This window comes from Entelurus aequoreus, linkage group LG18 (assembly GCF_033978785.1).
Source record: "Entelurus aequoreus isolate RoL-2023_Sb linkage group LG18, RoL_Eaeq_v1.1, whole genome shotgun sequence".
In the NCBI taxonomy this organism is placed as follows: Eukaryota; Metazoa; Chordata; class Actinopteri; order Syngnathiformes; family Syngnathidae; genus Entelurus; species Entelurus aequoreus.
The window spans coordinates 9,502,577-9,528,388 of record NC_084748.1 but is presented as its reverse complement, the minus strand read 5'-3'; the positions used below and the strand labels follow the sequence as shown (position 1 = coordinate 9,528,388).

The 25,812-nt window shown below is 37.9% G+C and overlaps 1 protein-coding gene across 1 annotated transcript in view; it reads left to right on the top strand.

Annotated features, from left to right (window-relative positions):
• Positions 1-25,812, top strand: part of LOC133634271 (voltage-dependent T-type calcium channel subunit alpha-1I-like) — a 334,793-nt gene that overhangs the window by 170,196 nt on the left and 138,785 nt on the right. The window contains exons 17-19 of the mRNA XM_062027399.1: positions 12,995-13,065; positions 13,128-13,617; positions 23,766-23,866. Coding sequence (XP_061883383.1) covers positions 12,995-13,065; positions 13,128-13,617; positions 23,766-23,866 — 662 coding nt within the window. The remainder of the gene's footprint in view (positions 1-12,994; positions 13,066-13,127; positions 13,618-23,765; positions 23,867-25,812) is intronic.

Here is a 25,812-nt window from a genome sequence, read left to right as displayed (position 1 = left end):
ACTGTGGGAGGCTCGCCTCATAACCCCGCCTCCTGGTGCCAAGCAGCTCCGCCGCAGAATGCACCGCCCGACGGGAGTGCCACACCAACCAAAGCCCACACCCAAACCCTCCACGTGCAAGACCGAATCCACCAAAAAAAAAGTCACTTAACAAGAAGCCAAAAAGTGCAAAAACAACAATGCTCGCGCTGCAGGAGTCGCGGACAGGGACACAACATTAGGTACACCTGCAGACTGCAGCACGGATTTCATATTTCATTCATTCACAACTCTTCCAACACGAACACCACTGTTCCCGCACTTATAAGTAAAGGTAAGACCATAATAACGTTTTTTTTTTATTAAATGTGCTTTTTTGTGTGCTACAGTTTGTATGTGTAAAGTTAAAGTTAAGTTAAAGTACCAATGATTGTCTCACACACACTAGGTGTGGTGAAATTTGTCCTCTGCATTTGACCCATCCCCTTGTTCACCCCCCGGGAGGTGAGGGGAGCCGTGGGCAGCAGCGGTGCCGCGCCCGGGAATCATTTTTGGTGATTTAACCCCCAATTCCAACCCTTGATGCTGAGTGCCAAGCAGGGAAGAATGCTGGTATGAGCTTTTAAACACAACCCGTTAACTGCTGCCAATCAAATGGTAAATAAGATATTCTTTAGGGTTCATATGTTTGTAAATCTGACTGTGATGAAGTCAGTGCCTCACCAGTCATGAACCTCACCGCACGTCACTGGTATGTATGTATGTATGTATTATACATAATGCATTAGTACAGTAGTAGTATCCGTATGTATGTATGTATGTATGTATGTATGTATGTATGTATGTATGTATGTATGTATGTATGTATGTATGTATTTTACATACATACAGTAATACAGTAGTAGTATCCGTGTGTATGTATGTATGTATTACACATTCATATATTGCACGGTGGTACGGAGGAAATGGGTGTGCACCAACAAAAGTACACGGGTAAGGAGCAGGATAATTGTGTCTTGGATGCACGAGTGCTGCCAACACGTGGAGAGCTGCGGTTGAAGTGGAGGTGGAACAAAAGAAAATGTAACAATAAGTAGCGAGTGAGCTCCATGTGCTGATAATTATAATCCTCTTAATAAAAGATGAACTGTGAAGCAGCCAGCTGCTGTCATAATTGGAGCTCATCAAACACTCACTGAGGGTGGGTGTGCAGCGTCTTACTCACATGTGCAACGTCTCCAAGGCAAGAGCGCATTAGAAAGTATCCAGTAACAAACGTGTCCGCATCATTCAATATACTGGGTTGTGAGCTTAACTTTGTGAATTATTGTGATTAGCTCGTGGCTAACACGCATATCTTAGACGTGCGCTAACCTTTTCTATGTCATCATGCTAACGTTAGCATGCTAACGGTTCGTGTTAGCATTTTAACACGTTTTAATCATCTAAACCTAAAATGTTAAAGAATTTTGATACTTTTGTCCATCTTGCTGGATGCTAACAGTTCCCGTTACAACATGCTAATGTTAGCATGCTAATAGTTTATGTTAGGATTTAAACTATTTTTTTTTACCTAAAAACCATGTATTTTGATACTAGTCTTGCAACAACATTTGTCACATTCATAACATTAATCGACATAAACAAGTACCAAATAATCAAAGTATTACTTACACATACAAAGTCTCCAGGGCAGGAACATATTAGAAAGCATCCAGTAACAAACGTGTCCGCATCATTCAACATATTGCGTTGTGAGCTTAACTCTAGAATTATTGTGAGCACCTACAAGCAATTATCTCGTGGTCAACACGCATATCTTAGAGGTATGCTATCTTCTGCCATGTCATCATGCTAATGTTAGCATGCTAACATTCAAGTTAGCATTTTAGCTCGTTTTAATCATTCGAACCTGAAATGCGCGGATTTTGGTATTTTTCTCGATCTTGCAAGTATGCTAACTCTTCCCATTATTGCATGCTAACATTTTATGCTAGGATTTTAACTATTGTTTTAACCTAAAACCCATGGATTTTGATACTTGCCACCATCTTGCAGCCAAATTTGTCGCGTTTGTAACATTTGTCGATAAAAACAAGACTCTTCCCATTATCACATGCTAACGTTAGCGTGCTAACATTTTATACTAGGATTTTAACTATTTTTTTAACCTAAAACCCATGGATTTTATTACTTGCCGCCATCTTGCAGCCACATTTGTCGTGTTCGTAACATTTGTCGATAAAAACAGGACTCTTCCCATTATCACATGCTAATGTTAACGTGCTAAAATTTTATGCTAGGATTTTAACAATTTTTTTAACCTAAAATCCTTGGATGTTAATACTTGCCGCCATCTTGCAGCCACATTTGTCGCGTTCGTAACATTTGTCGATAAAAACAAGACTCTTCCCATTATCACATGCTAACGTTAGCATGCTAACATTTTATGCTAGGATTTTAACCATTTTTTTAACCTAAAACCCATGGATTTTAATACTTGCCATCAACATTTGTCGCGTTCGTAACATTTGTCGATAAAAACAAGTATCAAATAATCAAAGTTGCGTATTACTTATGCTAACTGTTCCCGTTATCGCACGCTAACGTTAGCGTGCTAACATTTTATGCTAGGATTTTAACTATTTTTGAACCTAAAACCCATGGATTTTAATACTTGCCACCAACATTTGTCGCCTTCGTAACATTTGTTGATAAAAGCAAGTATCAAATAATCAAAGTTGCGTATTACTTAACATGTACAAAGTCTCCAAGGCAGGAACGTATTAGAAAGTGTCCAGTAACAAACGTGTCTGCATCATTCAACATATTGCATTGTGAGCTTAACTCTAGAATTATTGTCACCAAAAAGCATTTATCTCGTGGCCAACACGCATATCTTAGATGTATGCTAACTTTTTCCATGCAATCATGCTAATGCTAGCATGCTAACATTTTAAGTCAGCATTCTAGCTCGTTTTAACCATTCGAACCTGAAATGTGCGGATTTTGGTATTTTTCTCCATCTTGCAAGTATGCTAACTTCCCATTATCGCATGCTAACGTTAGCGTGCTAGCATTTTATGCTAGGATTTTAACTATTTTTGAACCTAAAACCCATGGATTTTAATACTTGCCACCAACATTTGTCGCCTTCGTAACATTTGTCGATAAAAGCAAGTATCAAATAATCAAAGTTGCGTATTACTTAACACGTACAAAGTATCCAGGGCAGGAACATATTAGAAAGTATCCAGTAACAAACGTGTCTGCATCATTCAACATATTGCATTGTGAGCTTAACTCTAGAATTATTGTCACCAAAAAGCAATTATCTCGTGGCCAACACGCATATCTTAGATGTATGCTAACTTTTTCCATGCAATCATGCTAATGCTAGCATGCTAACATTTTTAGTTAGCATTTTAGCTCCTTTTAACCATTCGAACCTGAAATGTGCGGATTTTGGTATTTTTCTCCATCTTGCAAGTATGCTAACTTCCCATTATCGCATGCTAACGTTAGCGTGCTAACATTTTATGCTAGGATTTTAACCATTTCTTTTAACCTAAAACCCATGGATTTTAATACTTGCCACCAACATTTGTCGCGTTCGTAACATTTGTCGATACAAGCAAGTATCAAATAATCAAAGTTGCGTATTACTTAACACGTACAAAGTCTCCAGGGCAGGAACATATTAGAAAGTATCCAGTAACAAACGTGTCTGCATCATTCAACATATTGCATTGTGAGCTTAACTCTAGAATTATTGTCACCAAAAAGCAATTATCTCGTGGCCAACACGCATATCTTAGATGTATGCTAACTTTTTCCATGCAATCATGCTAATGCTAGCATGCTAACATTTTAAGTCAGCATTTTAGCTCGTTTTAACCATTCGAACCTGAAATGTGCGGATTTTGGTATTTTTCTCCATCTTGCAAGTATGCTAACTTCCCATTATCGCGTGCTAACGTTAGCGTGCTAGCATTTTATGCTAGGATTTTAACTATTTTTGAACCTAAAACCCATGGATTTTAATACTTGCCACCAACATTTGTCGCGTTCGTAACATTTGTCGATAAAAGCAAGTATCAAATAATCAAAGTTGCGTATTACTTAACACGTACAAAGTCTCCAGGGCAGGAACATATTAGAAAGTATCCAGTAACAAACGTGTCTGCATCATTCAACATATTGCATTGTGAGCTTAACTCTAGAATTATTGTCACCAAAAAGCAATTATCTCGTGGCCAACACGCATATCTTAGATGCATGCTAACTTTTTCCATGCAATCATGCTAATGCTAGCATGCTAACATTTTAAGTCAGCATTTTAGCTCGTTTTAACCATTCGAACCTGAAATGTGCGGATTTTGGTATTTTTCTCCATCTTGCAAGTATGCTAACTTCCCATTATCGCGTGCTAACGTTAGCGTGCTAGCATTTTATGCTAGGATTTTAACTATTTTTGAACCTAAAACCCATGGATTTTAATACTTGCCACCAACATTTGTCGCCTTCGTAACATTTGTCGATAAAAGCAAGTATCAAATAATCAAAGTTGCGTATTACTTAACACGTACAAAGTCTCCAGGGCAGGAACGTATTAGAAAGTATCCAGTAACAAACGTGTCTGCATCATTCAACATATTGCATTGTGAGCTTAACTCTAGAATTATTGTCACCAAAAAGCAATTATCTCGTGGCCAACACGCATATATTAGATGTATGCTAACTTTTTCCATGCAATCATGCTAATGCTAGCATGCTAACATTTTAAGTCAGCATTTTAGCTCCTTTTAACCATTCGAACCTGAAATGTGCGGATTTTGGTATTTTTCTCCCTCTTTTCAAGTATGCTAACTCTTCCCATTATCGCGTGCTAACGTTAGCGTGCTAACATTTTATGCTAGGATTTTAACCATTTTTTTAACATAAAACCCATGGATTTTAATACTTGCCACCAACATCTGTCCCGTTCGTAACATTTGTCGATAAAAACAAGTATCAAATAATCAAAGTTGCATATTACTTATGCTAACTGTTCCCGTTATCGCACGCTAACGTTAGCATGCTAACAGTTTATGGTAGGATTTCAACCATTTTTTTTAACCTTTTTAACATTTGTCAATAAAAACAAGTATCAAATTATCAAAGTTGCGTATTACTTACACGTACAAAGTTTCCAGGCAGGAGGAGCCTATTAGAAAGTATCCAGTAACAAACGTGTCTGCATCATTCAACATATTGCATTGTGAGCTTAACTCTGGAATTATTGTCACCAAAAAGCAATTATCTCGTGGCCAACACGCATATCTTAGATGCATGCTAACTTTTTCCATGCAATCATGCTAATGCTAGCATGCTAACATTTTAAGTCAGCATTTTAGCTCGTTTTAACCATTCGAACCCGAAATGTGCGGATTTTGGTATTTTTCTCCATCTTGCAAGTATGCTAACTTCCCATTATCGCGTGCTAACGTTAGCGTGCTAGCATTTTATGCTAGGATTTTAACTATTTTTGAACCTAAAACCCATGGATTTTAATACTTGCCACCAACATTTGTCGCCTTCGTAACATTTGTCGATAAAAGCAAGTATCAAATAATCAAAGTTGCGTATTACTTAACACGTACAAAGTCTCCAGGGCAGGAACGTATTAGAAAGTATCCAGTAACAAACGTGTCTGCATCATTCAACATATTGCATTGTGAGCTTAACTCTAGAATTATTGTCACCAAAAAGCAATTATCTCGTGGCCAACACGCATATCTTAGATGCATGCTAACTTTTTCCATGCAATCATGCTAATGCTAGCATGCTAACATTTTAAGTCAGCATTTTAGCTCGTTTTAACCATTCGAACCTGAAATGTGCGGATTTTGGTATTTTTCTCCATCTTGCAAGTATGCTAACTTCCCATTATCGCGTGCTAACGTTAGCGTGCTAGCATTTTTTGCTAGGATTTTAACTATTTTTGAACCTAAAACCCATGGATTTTAATACTTGCCACCAACATTTGTCGCCTTCGTAACATTTGTCGATAAAAGCAAGTATCAAATAATCAAAGTTGCGTATTACTTAACACGTACAAAGTCTCCAGGGCAGGAACGTATTAGAAAGTATCCAGTAACAAACGTGTCTGCATCATTCAACATATTGCATTGTGAGCTTAACTCTAGAATTATTGTCACCAAAAAGCAATTATCTCGTGGCCAACACGCATATCTTAGATGTATGCTAATGCTAGCATGCTAACATTTTAAGTCAGCATTTTAGCTCGTTTTAACCATTCGAACCTGAAATGTGCGGATTTTGGTATTTTTCTCCCTCTTTTCAAGTATGCTAACTCTTCCCATTATCGCACGCTAACGTTAGCGTGCTAACATTTTATGCTAGGATTTTAACCATTTTTTAAACATAAAACCCATGGATTTTAATACTTGCCACCAACATTTGTCGCCTTCGTAACATTTGTCAATAAAAACAAGTATCAAATAATCAAAGTTGCATATTACTTATGCTAACTCTTCCCGTTATCGCACGCTAACGTTAGCATGCTAACAGTTTATGGTAGGATTTCAACCATTTTTTTTAACCTTTTTAACATTTGTCAATAAAAACAAGTATCAAATTATCAAAGTTGCGTATTACTTACACGTACAAAGTTTCCAGGCAGGAGGAGCATATTAGAAAGTATCCAGTAACAAACGTGTCTGCATCATTCAACATATTGTGTTGTGAGCTTAACTCTAGAATTATTGTGAGCACTCGGCGTCACCAAAAAGCAATTATCTCGTGGCCAACACGCATATCTTAGATGTATGCTAACTTTTTCCATGCAATCATGCTAATGCTAGCATGCTAACATTTTAAGTCAGCATTTTAGCTCGTTTTAACCATTCGAACCTGAAATGTGCGGATTTTGGTATTTTTCTCCATCTTGCAAGTATGCTAACTTCCCATTATCGCATGCTAACGTTAGCGTGCTAACATTTTATGCTAGGATTTTAACCATTTCTTTTAACCTAAAACCCATGTATTTTAATACTTGCCACCAACATTTGTCGCCTTCGTAACATTTGTCGATAAAAGCAAGTATCAAATAATCAAAGTTGCGTATTACTTAACACGTACAAAGTCTCCAGGGCAGGAACATATTAGAAAGTATCCAGTAACAAACGTGTCTGCATCATTCAACATATTGCATTGTGAGCTTAACTCTAGAATTATTGTCACCAAAAAGCAATTATCTCGTGGCCAACACGCATATCTTAGATGTATGCTAACTGTTTCCATGCAATCATGCTAATGCTAGCATGCTAACATTTTATGTCAGCATTTTAGCTCGTTTTAACCATTCGAACCTGAAATGTGCGGATTTTGGTATTTTTCTCCATCTTTTCAAGTATGCTAACTTCCCATTATCGCGTGCTAACGTTAGCGTGCTAGCATTTTATGCTAGGATTTTAACTATTTTTTAACCTAAAACCCATGGATTTTAATACTTGCCACCAACATTTGTCGCGTTCGTAACATTTGTCGATACAAGCAAGTATCAAATAATCAAAGTTGCGTATTACTTAACACGCACAAAGTCTCCAGGGCAGGAACGTATTAGAAAGTATCCAGTAACAAATGTGTCTGCATCATTCAACATATTGCATTGTGAGCTTAACTCTAGAATTATTGTCACCAAAAAGCAATTATCTCGTGGCCAACACGCATATCTTAGATGTATGCTAACTTTTTCCATGCAATCATGCTAATGCTAGCATGCTAACATTTTAAGTCAGCATTCTAGCTCGTTTTAACCATTCGAACCTGAAATGTGCGGATTTTGGTATTTTTCTCCATCTTTTCAAGTATGCTAACTTCCCATTATCGCGTGCTAACGTTAGCGTGCTAGCATTTTATGCTAGGATTTTAACTATTTTTGAACCTAAAACCCATGGATTTTAATACTTGCCACCAACATTTGTCGCGTTCCTAACATTTGTCGATACAAGCAAGTATCAAATAATCAAAGTTGCGTATTACTTAACACGTACAAAGTCTCCAGGGCAGGAACATATTAGAAAGTATCCAGTAACAAACGTGTCTGCATCATTCAACATATTGCATTGTGAGCTTAACTCTAGAATTATTGTCACCAAAAAGCAATTATCTCGTGGCCAACACGCATATCTTAGATGTATGCTAATGCTAGCATGCTAACATTTTAAGTCAGCATTTTAGCTCGTTTTAACCATTCGAACCTGAAATGTGCGGATTTTGGTATTTTTCTCCATCTTGCAAGTATGCTAACTTCCCATTATCGCATGCTAACGTTAGCGTGCTAGCATTTTATGCTAGGATTTTAACTATTTTTTAACCTAAAACCCATGGATTTTAATACTTGCCACCAACATTTGTCGCGTTCGTAACATTTGTCGATACAAGCAAGTATCAACTAATCAAAGTTGCGTATTACTTATGCTAACTGTTCCCGTTATCGCACGCTAACGTTAGCGTGCTAACAGTTTATGCTAGGATTATTTAACCTTTTTAACATTTGTTGATAGAAACAAGTATCAAATAATCAAAGTTGTCTCCAAGGCATGTTAGAAAGTATCCAGTAACAAAGGTGTCCGCATCATGTTGAATTTTATACATACTCTCTGAGTCTATATTGTCTTTTGTCGCATACGACTCGGAACAAACGATCCCGACGTTCATGTGTGATGTCTAAAACCGCTCCAGGTGGGATTTAACCTCCGGTGTGCTCCGTCTCTGTTTCCATGGAGACGGGTCTCTTTTTTTTTTTTTCCTTTCTTCTTTTGTTGTCGTCGTGGGCATGCGGGAGCAGCTCGGGCCGTATCCGTCGCCAGCCTCTTGCAGCGAGGGTAGAACGTATAATTAGGTCCATCACGCCGAGAGGATTAGACACGCGGAAACAAACACGACCACGTCGCCGCCTTAAAGCGGGGCCAACGCTCGCATGCGGCGGCGGGGGCGGGGGGCGGGGCCGGGGCGGCGGCGGGGGCGGGGGCGGGGGCGGGGGCGGGGGCGGGGGCGGGGGCCGGGGCCGGGGTGGGGGCGGACGCCACGCTCGCAGACGACGAGTCGACATTATTCTTGTTTAGTCATTCATTCATTCATGGATGATGGAGCACCAGTAGCAGCTCAAAAACATGTACATTTCAACACAACATAAAGCCACAACACCACAACTTTACGCCACAACACCACAACTTTACGCCGCAACACGACAACTTTACGCCACAACACGACAACTTTACGCCACAACACGACAACTTTGCGCCACAACACGACAACTTTACGCCACAACACCACAACTTTACGCCGCAACACGACAACTTTACGCCACAACACGACAACTTTACACCACAACACGACAACTTTACGCCACAACACGACAAATTTACACCACAACACAACAGCGTTACGCCGCAACAGAACACAACAACTTTACAATACAACTTCACACCACAACAGGACAACTTTACACCACAACACAATAACTTTACACCACAACACAAGAACTTTACGCCACAACACGACGACTTTACACCACGACACAAGTTTACACCACAACAAAACAAGTTTACACCACAACATAATAACTTTACAACAAACCAACTTTACGCCACAACAGAACACAACAACACAATAACTTTACAACACAACAACTTTACGCCACAACAGAACACAACAACTTTACAACACAACACAACTTTACACCACAACAAAACAACTTTACACCACAACATGACAACTTTACGCCACAACATGGCAACTTTACGCCACAACAAAACACAACAACTGTACAACACAACACAACTTTACACCACAACAAAACAACTTTACACCACAACATGACAACTTTACACCACATCATGGCAACTTTACACCACAACACAACAACTTTACACCACAACACAACAACTTTACACCAAAACACAACAACTTTACACAACAATTTTACGTCACAACACAACAACTCTACATCACAACACAACTTTACACCACAACAAAACAACTTTACGCCACAACACAACAACTTTACAACACAACTTTACACCACAACAAAACAACTTTACGTCACAACACGGCAACTTAACACAACATATTTACACCACAGCACAACAACTTTACGCCACAACAGAACACAACAACTTTACAACACAACTTCACACCACAACAGGACAACTTTACACCACAACACAAGAACTTTACACCAACACACAACAACTTTACGCCACAACACGACGACTTTACGCCACAACACAAGTTTACACCACAACAAAACAACTTTACACCACAACACAATAACTTTACAACACAACAACTTTACTCCACAACAAAACACAACAAATTTACGCCACAACAGAACACAACAACACAATAACTTTACAACACAACAACTTTACGCCACAACAAAACACAGCAACTTTACGCCACAACAGAACACAACAACTTTACAACACAACACAACTTTACACCACAACAAAACAACTTTACGCCACAAAAGAACACAACAACTTTACAACACAACTCAACACAACTTTACACCACAACAAAACAACTTCACACCACAACATGACAACTTTACACCACAACATGACAACTTTACACCACAACACAACAACTTTACACCACAACACAACAACTTTACATCAAAACACAACAATTTTACGTCACAACACAACAATTTTACACCAAAACACAACAACTTTACACAACAATTTTACGTCACAACACAACAGCTCTACATCACAACACAACTTTACACCACAACAAAACAACTTTACGCCCCAACACAACAACTTTACAACACAACTTTACAACACAACAAAACAACTTTACGTCACAACACGGCAACTTTACACAACATCTTTACACCACAGCACAACAACTTTACGCCACAACAGAACACAACAACTTTACAACACAACTTTACACCACAACAAAACAACGTTACACTACAACACGACAACTTTACACCACAAAAAAACAACTTTACACGGCTACTTTACACCACAACACAACAACTTTACACGACTACTTTACACCACAGCACGACAACTTTACACCACAACACGACAACTTTACACCACAACACGACAACGTTACGCCAAAACACAACAACGTTACACCACAACACAACAACTTTACAACTTTACACCACAACAGGACAACTTTACACCAACACACAACAACTTTACACAACAACACGACAACTTAACACGACAACTTTACACCACAACACAACAACGTTACGCCACAACACGACAACTTTACACCACAAAACAACAACGTTTCGCCACAACACGACAACTTTACAGCACAACACGACAACTTTACACCACAACACGACAACTTTACACCACAACACGACAACTTTACGCCACAACAACGTTGCACCGCAACAGAACACAAAAACTTTACACCACAACACAAGAACTTTACACAAACACACAACAAATTTACACCACAACACAAGAACTTTACACCACAACACAAGAACTTTACACCACAACACGATGACTTTACGCCACAACACAAGTTTACACTACAACAAAACAACTTTACACCACAACACAACAACTTTACTCCACAACAAAACAACTTTACACCACAACACAACAACTTTACACCACAACACAACAACTTTACACCACAACAAAACAACTTTACGCCACAACTTTACAACACAACACAACTTTACACCACAACAAAACAACTTTATGCCACAACACAGCAACTTTACACAACATCTTTACATCACAGCACAACAACCTTACGAACAACTTTACAACACAACTTCACACAACAACTTTACAACACAACTTTACACCACAACAAAACAACTTTACACCACAACAAAACAACTTTACACTTCAACACGACAACTTTACACCACAACACAACAACTTTATACCACAACACGACAACTTTACACCACAACACAACAACTTCACACCACAACACGACGACTTTACACCACAACACAACAACTTTACACCATGACACAACAACTTTACGCCACAACACAACAACTTTACGCCACAACAGAACACAACAACTTTACACCACAAAAAAACTACTTTACACGGCTACTTTCCACCACAACACAACAACTTTGCACGACTACTTTACACCACAACACAACAACTTTACACCACAACACGACAACTTTACACCACAACACGACAACTTTACGCCACAACAGAACACAACAACTTTACACCACAAAAAAACAACTTTACACGGCTACTTTCCACCACAACACAACAACTTTGCACGACTACTTTACACCACAACACAACAACTTTACACCACAACACGACAAATTTACGCCACAACACGACAACTTTACGCCACAACACAACAACTTTACACCACAACAAAACAACTTTACACAGCTACGTTACACCACAACAGGAATACTTTACACCACAACACGACAACTTTACACCACAACACAACAACTTTACATTACTACTTTACGCCACAACACAACAACTTTACACCACAACACAACAACTTTACACTGCTAATTTACACCACAACACAACAACTTTACACGACTACTTTACACCACAACACAACAACTTTACACCACAACACGACAAATTTACACCACAACACGACAACTTTACGCCACAACACAACAACTTTACACCACAACAAAACAACTTTACACAGCTACTTTACACCACAACAGGACAACTTTACACCACAACACGACAACTTTACACCACAACACAACAACTTTACATTACTACTTTACGCCACAACACAACAACTTTACACCACAACACAACAACTTTACACTGCTAATTTACACCACAACACAACAACTTTACATGACTACTTTACACCACAACACAACAACTTTACACCACAACACGACAACTTTACACCACAACACGACAACTTTACACGACAACACAACAACAAAAAGCCACAAGGGAGAGTCTTGTAACTGGTTGTGTATTTCCAGCGTCACAGTCGCAGTTCCACCTACCACAACTGGGGGCGCCCTGTGCGGCCGCAGGGAGCGTGGACTCGCAGGTGAGACCACTAGCAAAGTTCCTTCACCACTTTGTTGAAACTTCACCAAGTCTTTTCTTCAGGTCCAGTTCCAACAGTCTGGGTCGGAGAAACCACGGCCACGGCGGGGCCCCCCAGGTGGGCGGCAGCCTCCGCCTGCACAGCACCCGCACCCCCTACCCCTACCCCCCCGCCCCCGAGCAGGAGTCCCTTCTCTCCAGGCCCCCGCACCACCCTCCGCCCCCGCCCGGCTTCCTCCTGTCCAGACACTTGGCCGCCGGAAGGGACCGCCGGGCGTTGTCCTTGGAGCTCCCCGAGCTGCCCCAGGCGGGCGGCCATCCCCCCTGCCCGCCCCCCTGCCTGCCCCCCTGTCCGCCCCTTGTCAACACCGACTCGGGGAAGCGGTCCGGAGCGGGCGGCTCCATCACGGAGGGTTCCGGAAGCGGTTTCGGGACGGACCACCGGGACTGCAACGGCAAGACGCCGGGTCACCACAGCCTCTTGATGGTGGACGTTTTCCCCCAAGTCAACGCCCGGAAAGAACGGGCCGACCTGGACGAGGAGACCGACTATGTGAGTGTCAAGAACTCTACTGCTTTTTTCTGGACAGCCTTCACTTTTGCAGGAAATAAAGTGACAGGAAATAAATGTTACGCCACAACAGAACACAACAACTTTACAACACAACTTCACACCACAACACGACAACTTTACACCAAAACACATCAACTTTACACCACAACACAACAACACAACTTTACACCAAAACACAACAACTTCACAACACAACTTTACACCAAAACAAAACAACTTTACAACACAACTTCACACCACAACACGACAACTTTACACCAAAACACAACAACTTTACACCACAACAACTTTACACCAAAACACAACAACTTTACACAAAAACTTTACGCCACAACATGACAACTTTACGCCACAACACAACAACTCTACACCACAAAACAACAACTTTACACCAAAACACAACAACTTTACACCAAAACACAACAACTTTACATGACAACTTTACGCCACAACACGACAACTTTACGCCACAACACAACAACTTTACACCACAAAACAACAACTTTACACCAAAACACAACAACTTTACACCACAACACAAAAACTTTACACCAAAACACAACAACTTTACACCACGACACGACAGCTTTACGCCACAACATAACAACTTTACACCACAACACGACAACTTTACACCACAACACAACAACTTTACACCACAACACAACAACTATACACCAAAACACAACAACTTTACACGACAACTTTACGCCACAACACAACAACTTTACACCACAAAACAACAACTTTACACCAAAACACAACAACTTCACACCACAACACAACAACTTTCCAACACAACACAACGTTACACCACAACAAAACAACTTTACGCCGCAACACGGCAACTTTACGCCACAACACAACAACTTTACACCACAAAACAAAAACTTTACACCCAAAACACAACAACTTTACAACACAACAACTTTAAAACACAACTTTACACCACAACAAAAGAACTTTAAGCCACAACACAACAACTTCACACCACAACACAACAACTTTACACCAAAACACAACAACTTTATGCCACAGCACGACAACATTTAAGCCACAACACAACAATTTTACACCACAACAAAACAACTATACACCACAACACAACAACTTAACACCACAGCACAACAACTTTACAACACAACTTTACACCACAACAAAACAACTTTACACCACAACACGACAACTTTATACCACAACACAACAACTTTACGCCACAACAAAACACAACAACTCTACAACACAACTTTACGCCACAACAAAACACAACAACTTTACAACACAACTTTACACCACAACAAAACAACTTTACACCACAACACGACAACTTTACACCACAACACCACAACTTTATACCACAACACAACGATCTTTACGCCACAACAGAACACAACAACTTTACAACACAAATTTACACCACAACAAAACAACTTTACACCACAACATGACAACTTGACACCACAACACCACAACTGTACACCACAACACAACAACTTTACGCCACAACAGAACACAACAACTTTACAACACAAATTTACACCACAACAAAACAACTTTACACCACAACAAAACAACTTTACACCACAACAAAACAACTTTACACCACAGCAAAACAACTTTACACCACAACACGACAACTTTACACCAATACACAACAACTTTACACCAACACACAACAACTTTACACCACAACATGACAACTTTACACCACAACACAACACGTTTACACTAATACACAACAACTTTACACCACAACAAAACAACTTTAAACCACAACACGACAACTTTACACCACAACATCACAACGTTATACCACAACAATCTTTACGCCACAACAGAACACAACAACTTTACAACACAAATTTACACCACAACAAAACAACTTTACACCAAAACAAAACAACTTTACACCACAACAAAACAACTTTACACCACAACATGACAACTTGACACCACAACACCACAACTGTATACCACAACACAACAACTTTACGCCACAACAGAACACAACAACTTTACAACACAAATTTACACCACAACAAAACAACTTTACACCACAACAAAACAACTTTACACCACAGCAAAACAACTTTACACCACAACATGACAACTTTACACCAATACACAACAACTTTACACCAATACACAACAACTTTACACCACAACATGACAACTTTACACCACAACACAACAAGTTTACACCACAACAAAACAACTTTACACCACAACAAAACAACTTTACACCACAACAAAACAACTTTACACCACAACACGACAACTTTACACCAATACACAACAACTTTACACCAATACACAACAACTTTACACCACAACATGACAACTTTACACCACAACACAACAAGTTTACACCAATACACAACAACTTTACACCACAACAAAACAACTTTACACCACAACACGACAACTTGACATAACTAAAGTGACAGGAAATGCTGGATTTAACCAAAGTGGGTTTTAAGGGCGAGCATTCTGACCCAGATGGAGCTCATGTTACCTGTTGCTGTTAGCTAGTTAGTTACAGTAGTTAGCCACTTATCTAGTCTCAAACTTGAGTCACCAAGTACCGCCACAATGAGCAGCATTAAAACACAATAGCGTAATAGGCCTAAGTATTCATTAAAAACAAGGCGGAGGTTTTATTTATTTATTTATTTATTAACAAGTAGGTTTATAATGGTGACCACTGTAACATTGCACAGAGTTTGAACAGTAACACTGTGTTTGAATGTAGGAAAATAAAACACTGTATAAACTTTATTGTATAAGGAGCGTCAGTCACAACTTCTCCTTGAAGTTATTTCTCATAGAATCCCTCCATGGATATTGTTTGTCATAAATACTCACATTATTGTTTGTCATAAATACTCACATTATTCTCTCTATTTCCAGCATGTTGACGATGTAATCAACACACATGCTCCTCTCTTTTTCTTTGCAGGATTTCTTATTGATAGCGCAGACGAGTTTTTGCATTTTAGTTTCCACTTCATTTTATTTTCACACACACTCCGAAAAAAAATATATATTATTTTTTTCCTCCCCTGAATCTCTCATTAAAATCTCACGCTGCATGAAAAAAACACACTTGGCCTTATTCGCTGATCTCCAAGACACAAATAGTGTCCTGAGGCCCACCTTTTTATTTCCCGAAAGATAATTAGGAGACTCCAATATTCTGCAAGGCCAGCAGGAGAGCACCGTCTTTAATAGGGAACATTAATTAGGACTGTACTTTATGTTACTTGTACTAATATGTAACATAACATAACATTAATTAAGACTGTTTTACACTATTTTTTGTTTTCTTTTGGTCATAAAAAAATACAATCATGTGTGCTTACGGACTGTATCCCTGCATACTGTATTGATCTGTATTGATTAGGGATGTCTGATAATGGCTTTTTGCCGATATCCGATATTCCGACACCAAAGCACAACAACTTTACACCACAACATGACAACTTTACACCACGACACGGCAACTTTACGCCAAAACACAATAACTTTACACCACAACACAACAACTTTGCACCAAAACACAACCATTTTACACAACAACTTTACGCCACAACACAACAACTTTACACCACAAAACAACAACTTTACACCAAAACACAACAACTTTACACCACAACACAACAACTTTACAACACAACACAACTTTACACCACAACAAAACAACTTTACGCCGCAACACGACAACTTTACGCCACAACACAACAACTTTACACCACAAAACAACAACTTTACACCAAAACACAACAACTTTACACCACAACACAACAACTTTACACTACAACACAACTTTACACCACAACAAAACAACTTTACGCCGCAACACGACAACTTTACGCCACAACACAACAACTTTACACCACAACACAACAACTTTACACCACAACATGACAACTTTACACCACGACACGGCAACTTTACGCCAAAACACAATAACTTTACACCACAACACGACAACTTTACACCACAACACAACAACTTTACACCAAAACACAACAATTTTACACAACAACTTCACGTCACAACACAACAACTTTACACCACAAAACAACAACTTTACACCAAAACACAACAACTTTACACCACAACACAACAACTTTACACCACAACAAAACAACTTTACACCACAACACAACAACTTCACAACACAACTTTACACCACAACAAAACAACTTTACGCCGCAACACGACAACTTTACGCCACAACACGACAACTTTACGCCACAACACAACAACTTTACACCAAAACACAAAAACTTTACACCAAAACACAACAATTTTACACAACAACTTTACGCTATGACACAACAACTTTACACCACAACACAACAACTTTACACCACAACACAACAACTTTAAACCACAACAAAACAACTTTACACCACAACACATCAACTTTACACCACAACACAACAACTTTACAACACAACACAACTTTACACCACAACAAAACAACTTTACGCCGCAACACAACAACTTTACACCACAACACAACAACTTTGCACCACAAAACAACAACTTTACACCAAAACACAACAACTTTACACCACAACACAACAACTTTACAACACAACACAACTTTACACCACAACAAAATAACGTTACGCCGCTACACAACAACTTTACGCCACAACACAACAACTTTACACCACAACACAACAACTTTACACCACAACACAACAACTTTACACCACAACAAAACAAATTTACACCACAAAACAACAACTTTACACCACAACAAAACAACTTTACGCCGCAACACGACATTTTTACGCCACAACACAACAACTTTACACCACAACACAACAACTTTACACCACAACACAACAACTTTACACCACAACAAACCAACTTTACACCACAACACAACAACTTTACAACACAACACAACTTTACACCACAACAAAACAACTTTACGCCGCAACACGACAACTTTACGCCACAACACGACAACTTTACACCACAGCACAACAACTTTACACCACAACAAAACAACTTTACACCACAACACATCAACTTTACATCTGTTTCAGGGGAAACAGATGTCACTCGGTGAGTTTACATCATTTGAATACCTGTGTGCTGTGTTGAAATGCTCTCCCAAAATTCTCTTGTTAATTATCTACAGGCCACCTAAATATTCTGCAAATTTTTTTGATGATTTTACTGAACTATTGTCTAGCATCTCCACTGACTTTGACTGCCTGGTTATAACTGGTGATTTTAATTTTCATATTGACGATTTAAATGACAAGGGCGCAAAAGAACTTTTTACTATTTTAGACACATTTGAACTGTCTCAACATGTGAAAGAGGCTACACATTATAAGGGACACACCCTGGACCTGATTATCACAAAAGGTCTCAATGTTTCTGATGTTCTTGTGATTGATCCTTCATTGTCTGATCATTTCTGTGTTTTCTTTAATATTTCTGTAATTCCGGACACACAAACAGAATCAAAGAATGTCAAAAAGCGGTACATAAATGAACATGCTAATGTCCTCTTTAAAAACGCCATCTCCTCACTACCACCTCTAAACCCATGTCATGCTGATGATCTTGTAAGCAACTTTAATTCCAAAATTGTGAATATCATAGATATCATTGCACCTGTTACAGTTAAAACGATTTCTGGCAAGCAAAAGGCACCCTGGAGAAAATCTGCTGCTGTAACAGCCCAGAGAAGAGAGTGCAGGAAGGCTGAACGAATCTGGCGGAATACAAAACTTCATATTCACCATGACATCTATAAAGAGAGCCTCCAGGCCTACAATTTAGTCTTAAAAAGTGCTAGAGAAACATTCTTCTCCAATATCATAAACAGCAACACAAATAAGGCCAAAACCCTATTCACAATCGTTGACAGACTGACTAAACCCCCAACACAAATACCAGCCGAACTCCATTCCACGCAGAAATGCAATGACTTTGCATTCTTTTATACTGATAAAATTGAAGGCATCAGACGCACCATCAATATCTCAAGTAAAAAAGTTGGATCACCACCCCATTTAGGCAAAAGTAACACAGCAATGATGGCAAGCTTTAATGCCATAGACTCTAAAACTCTAGTGGAAACGGTGACAGCTCTAAAGTCATCCACCTGCTGCCTTGATGTTTTACCTACCAACTTCTTTAAGAATGTTTTTGACTGCCTATCAACAGACATCTTGCAAATAGTTAATAATTCTATTAAATCGGGCAATTTCCCGAAGGCTTTCAAAACTGCAGTCATTAAACCTCTTCTAAAAAAGCAGAGCCTAGATGCCTCTGTTATCAACAACTACAGACCAATTTCAAATCTACCATTCATAAGTAAAATAATTGAGAAAGTTGTCCTCCAACAACTAAATCACTTCTTGGCTTCTACTGGCTGCCACAACAACTTCCAGTCAGGATTTCGACCTCTTCATAGCACAGAGACGGCCCTTCTTAAAGTTATAAATGACATCCGTCTAAACACAGACTCTGGCAAAACTTCAGTATTAATGCTTTTGGACCTCAGTGCTGCATTTGACACTGTCGACCACTCAATACTTTTGGACAGGTTGGAAAACTGGGTGGGGATCTCAGGCACAGTTTTAAGCTGGTTCAAGTCATATCTACAAGATAGGAACTATTTTGTTTCCATTGGTGACTTTGTATCAGAACCAACCAACGTAACGTGTGGAGTCCCCCAAGGTTCAATCTTGGGGCCGACTTTATTTAACATCTATATGCTCCCACTAGGACAAATCATGCAAAATAATAACATTGACCATCATTGCTATGCCGATGACACCCAAATCTATGTAGCGCTATCACCAAATGACTATCGCCCCATAGATCTTCTGTGCCAGTGCATTGAGCAAGTCAAACACTGGATGTGCCAAAATTTCCTACAACTAAATGAAGATAAAACTGAGATAATTGTTTTTGGTGCTAAAAAAGAAAGGTTTAAAGTCATCCAACACCTTCAATCACTGTCCCTGAAAACCTCAAATAAAGCCAGAAATCTTGGGGTTATTTTAGATTCTGATTTACATTTCGACAGTCACATCAAATCAGTAACAAAATCGGCCTACTATCACCTCAAAAATGTAAAAAGACTTAGAGGGCTCATGTCAGCTCAAGACTTAGAAAAACTTGTACATGCCTTTATTACCAGTAGGCTAGACTATTGTAATGGTCTCCTTGCAGGTCTTCCCAAAAAAACTGTCAGGCAGCTACAGCTTGTTCAGAACGCTGCTGCTAGAGTTCTAACAAAGACCAAAAAATGTGAGCACATTACACCAATTCTTAAATCCTTACATTGGCTCCCTGTACATCAGAGAATAGATTTCAAAATCCTCCTGCTCACATATAAATCACTACATGGTCTAGGGCCCAAGTATATCACTGATATGCTCCCACTATATACGCCCTCTAGATCACTAAGATCTTCTGAGACCAATCTGTTAGCGGTTCCAAGAGTAAACTCAAATCAAGGGAGAGCATCATTCAGTCACTATGCAACACATAGCTGGAATAAACTTCCTGAAGATGTCAGACTCTCCCCAACTCTCACTACTTTTAAAACTAGACTGAAGACTTTTATGTTCACCTTAGCTTTCAGCTAAATCTTTTAATCTTTTAACTTTTAACGTCTGCACTGTTTTTATTTTTATTGTCTGCATTTTAATTTTGCTTTTATTTTCTTTCATTTCACTTTGTTGTCTGTGAAGCACTTTGAGTCTGCCTTGTGTATGAAAAGCGCTATACAAATAAAGTTGCCTTGCCTTGCCTTGCCTTACACCAAAACACACCAACTTTACACCACAACATGACAACTTTACACCACGACACGGCAACTTTACGCCAAAACACAACAATTTTACACAACAACTTCACGCCACAACACAACAACTTTACACCACAACACAACAACTTTACACCACAACACAACAACTTTACACCACAACAAAACAACTTTACACCACAACACAACAACTTTACAACCCAACACAACTTTACACCACAACAAAAGAACTTTACGCCGCAACACGACAACTTTACGCCACAACACGACAACTTTACACCACAACACAACAACTTTACACCACAACACAACAACTTTACACCACAACACAACAATTTTACACAACAACTTTACGCCACAACACAACAACTTTACACCACAACACAACAACTTTACACCACAACACAACAACTTTACACCACAACAAAACAACTTTACACCACAACACATCAACTTTACACCACAACACAACAACTTTACAACACAACAACTTTACAACACAACACAACAACTTTACACCGCCACACAACAACTTTACACCACAAAACAACAACTTTACACCAAAACACAACAACTTTACACCAAAACACAACAACTTTACACCACAACACAACAACTTTACAACACAACACAACTTTACACCACAACAAAACAACTTTACGCCGCAACACGACAACTTCACGCCACAACACAACAACTTTACACCACAACACAACAACTTTACACCACAACACAACAACTTTACACCACAACAAAACAACTTTACACCACAACACAACAACTTTACAACACAACACAACTTTACACCACAACAAAGCAACTTTACGCCGCAACACGACAACTTTACGCCACAACACGGCAACTTTACACCACAACACGACAACTTTACACCACAGCACAACAACTTTACACCACAACAAAACAACTTTACACCACAACACATCAACTTTACACCAAAACACAACAACTTTACACCACAACATGACAACTTTACACCTTGACACGGCAACTTTACGCCAAAACACAACAACTTTACACCACAACAAAACAACTTTACGCCAAAACACAACAACTTTACACCACAACATGACAACTTTACACCACGGCACTGCAACTTTACGCCAAAACACAACAACTTTACACCACAACAAAACAACTTTACACCACAACACAATGACTTTACACCACAACACGACAACTTTACACCACAACACAACAACTTTACACCAAAACACAACAACATATCCGATATTCCGATATTGTCCAACTCTTTAATTACCGATACCGATATCAACCGATACCGATATATATATACAGTTGTGGAATTAACACATTATTATGCCTAATTTGGACAACCAGGTATGGTGAAGATAAGGTCCTTTTTTTAAAAATTAATAAAATAAAATAGGTTGAATAAATTAAAAACATTTTCTGGAATAAAAAAGAAAGTAAAACAATATAAAAACAGTTACATAGGAACTAGTAATTAATGAAAATGAGTAAAATTAACTGTTAAAGGTTAGTACTTTAGTGGAGCAGCAGCATGACAATCATGTGTGCTTACGGACTGTATCCCTTGCAGACTGTATTGATATATATTGATATATAATGTAGGAACCAGAATATTAATAACAGAAAGAAACAACCCTTTTGTGTGAATGAGTGTAAATGGGGGAGGGAGGTTTTTTGGGTTAGTGCACTAATTGCAAGTGTATCTTGTGTTTTTTATGTTGATTTAATAAATTTAAAAAATAATAAGAAAATTTAAAAAAACGATACCGATAATAAAAAAAACGATACCGATATTTTCCGATATTACATTTTAAAGCAATTATCGGACATCTCTATTATTGATATATAATGTAGGAACCAACATTTTAATAACAGAAAGAAACAACCCTTTTGTGTGAATGAGTGTAAATGGGGGAGGGAGTTTTTTTTGGGTTGGTGCACTAATTGTAAGTGTATCTTGTGTTTTTTATGTTGATTTAATTAAAAAAAATTAAATAAAAATATATATATCATTTTATTTTATTTTGTTTTTATTTCTTGTGCGGCCCGGTACCAATCGATCCACGGACCGGTACCGGGCCGCGGACTGGTGACCACTGCTTTATGTTACATGTACTAATATGTGACATAACATAACATAACATAACAAAACATAACATAACATAACTGCACATTCTGCTAATGGCAACATGTTACATGTACTAATATGTAACATAAGATAACATAAGATAACATAACAGTACATTCTGCTAATGGCAACATGTTACATGTACTTGTGTCTTGTTCCTTTCCTCTGTAGAGTGTTTGTTTCCGGGTGCAGAAGATGTTCGAGGTGTACAAACCCGACTGGTGTGACAGCAGAGAGGACTGGTCCGTCTACTTCTTCTCCCCTCATAACAAGTCAGTTCCTCTTTTCACGCCCCAGACTTCTGACATTTAGCTATAACAAACCATTTCATGTGTGTAATTGGTATCAGTCCGCAGAAAAACAAAGTGTGGATCATACGTGCTTGCACATGATATCATGTCCGATACATGCAGCCAGCATCTACAGCAGTGGACCGATTGGTACCGGGCCGCACAAGAAATAAAAAAATTTGAAAAATAATTTTAAAAAATACTTTTTTTTTTCTTTTTTTTTAATTAAATCAACATAAAAAACACAATATATACATTATATATCAATATAGATCAATACAGTCTGCAGGGATACAGTCCGTAAGCACACATGATTGTATTTCTTTATGAAATTTTTTTTTATAAAAAATAAAATAAATACCATAACTCCCCTATCTTTGCTATCTTGCAAGTATGCCAACTGTGCGTTAGCATGCCAACCATATGTGCCAGTATTTTAGATTTTTCTATTAATTCATATAAATACATATATATGTATACATCAGTGACGTGCAGTCAGGGGAGGCAGGAGAAAAAAAATGTAAAAAGAAAAATGAATTAAATTGTTATATGTATCCAGTGATTATACTATAAAATTATTTTCTATTTAACTTCACCAGTTTTAGATTATTTTTATTCAAAACCGCTGAATTTTCACATTTGCCGTTCAAATACTGAGAAGAGACTTGCGGTGAGTCAGCAGCCAGTTGAGCCTCGCCATGGATTGCGCAATGACTCGGCTAACTGCTGGCCTGCTGTGCAGTGAGACCGTATTGCTATATGAATTATATTATACATTTCCATAGTTTAGTTAGCTGAGGTATATAATGTACAATGTACTTTGTCAACAACTGTATGTGTGTAACTTATTTCTTGTGCTGAGCAATCATAAAACGGCTGCGAAGACGCACTGTGTGAGGCTCGCAGTTCTCCCGCCTCCTGGTGGTAGAGGGCGCTAGTGATCCCAGGGATCATTCTTGCGACTACTCGGCTGCAGAATAAGTGACAACAAGCAGCAACAGTTAGCAAGTCAAGTGCAGCGTTTATTTTTTCCTCTCGCCTGGACTTTTAACATGGAGGATTACATATCTAAAATAAAACAGTTTTCTAAACTGGACTTTCAATAGGAGCAGGAGGTAATAATTAAAGGAAGATCTCCATCGAGACAGAGAGACTTTTAAAACTGAAGAAAGATAAGGAAGACTTCTATAAACAAGTTATCGATGCTTTTGTTCAGAAGGAGCGGCGCATGGACTTCATTTATAAGTAAAGGTAAGACCATAATAACGTTTTTTTCATATATATGTATATATATTAAAAAAAAATTATATATATATATATATATTAAAAAATATATATATATATTTTTATATATATATATATATATGTATATAATGTATACATATATATGTATGTATATGAATTTTGAATTATGCTGAAAATGTCATGTATATATATATATATATATATATATATATATATATATATATATATATATATATATATATATATATATATATATATATATATATACTGTATATATATATATATATATATATATATATATATATATATATATATATATATATATATATATACTGTATATATATATATATATATATATATATATATATATATATATATATATATATATATATATAAATATATATATATATATATATATATATATACATGACATTTTCAGCATAATTTAAAATTCATATATATATATATACTGTATATATATATATATATATATATATATGTATATATATATATATATATACTGTATATATATATATATATATATATATAAATCTCTCTCTATATATATACTGTATGTATATATATATATATATATATATATATATATATATATATATATATATATATATATATATATATATATATATATATATATATATATATAAATATATAAATATATATAT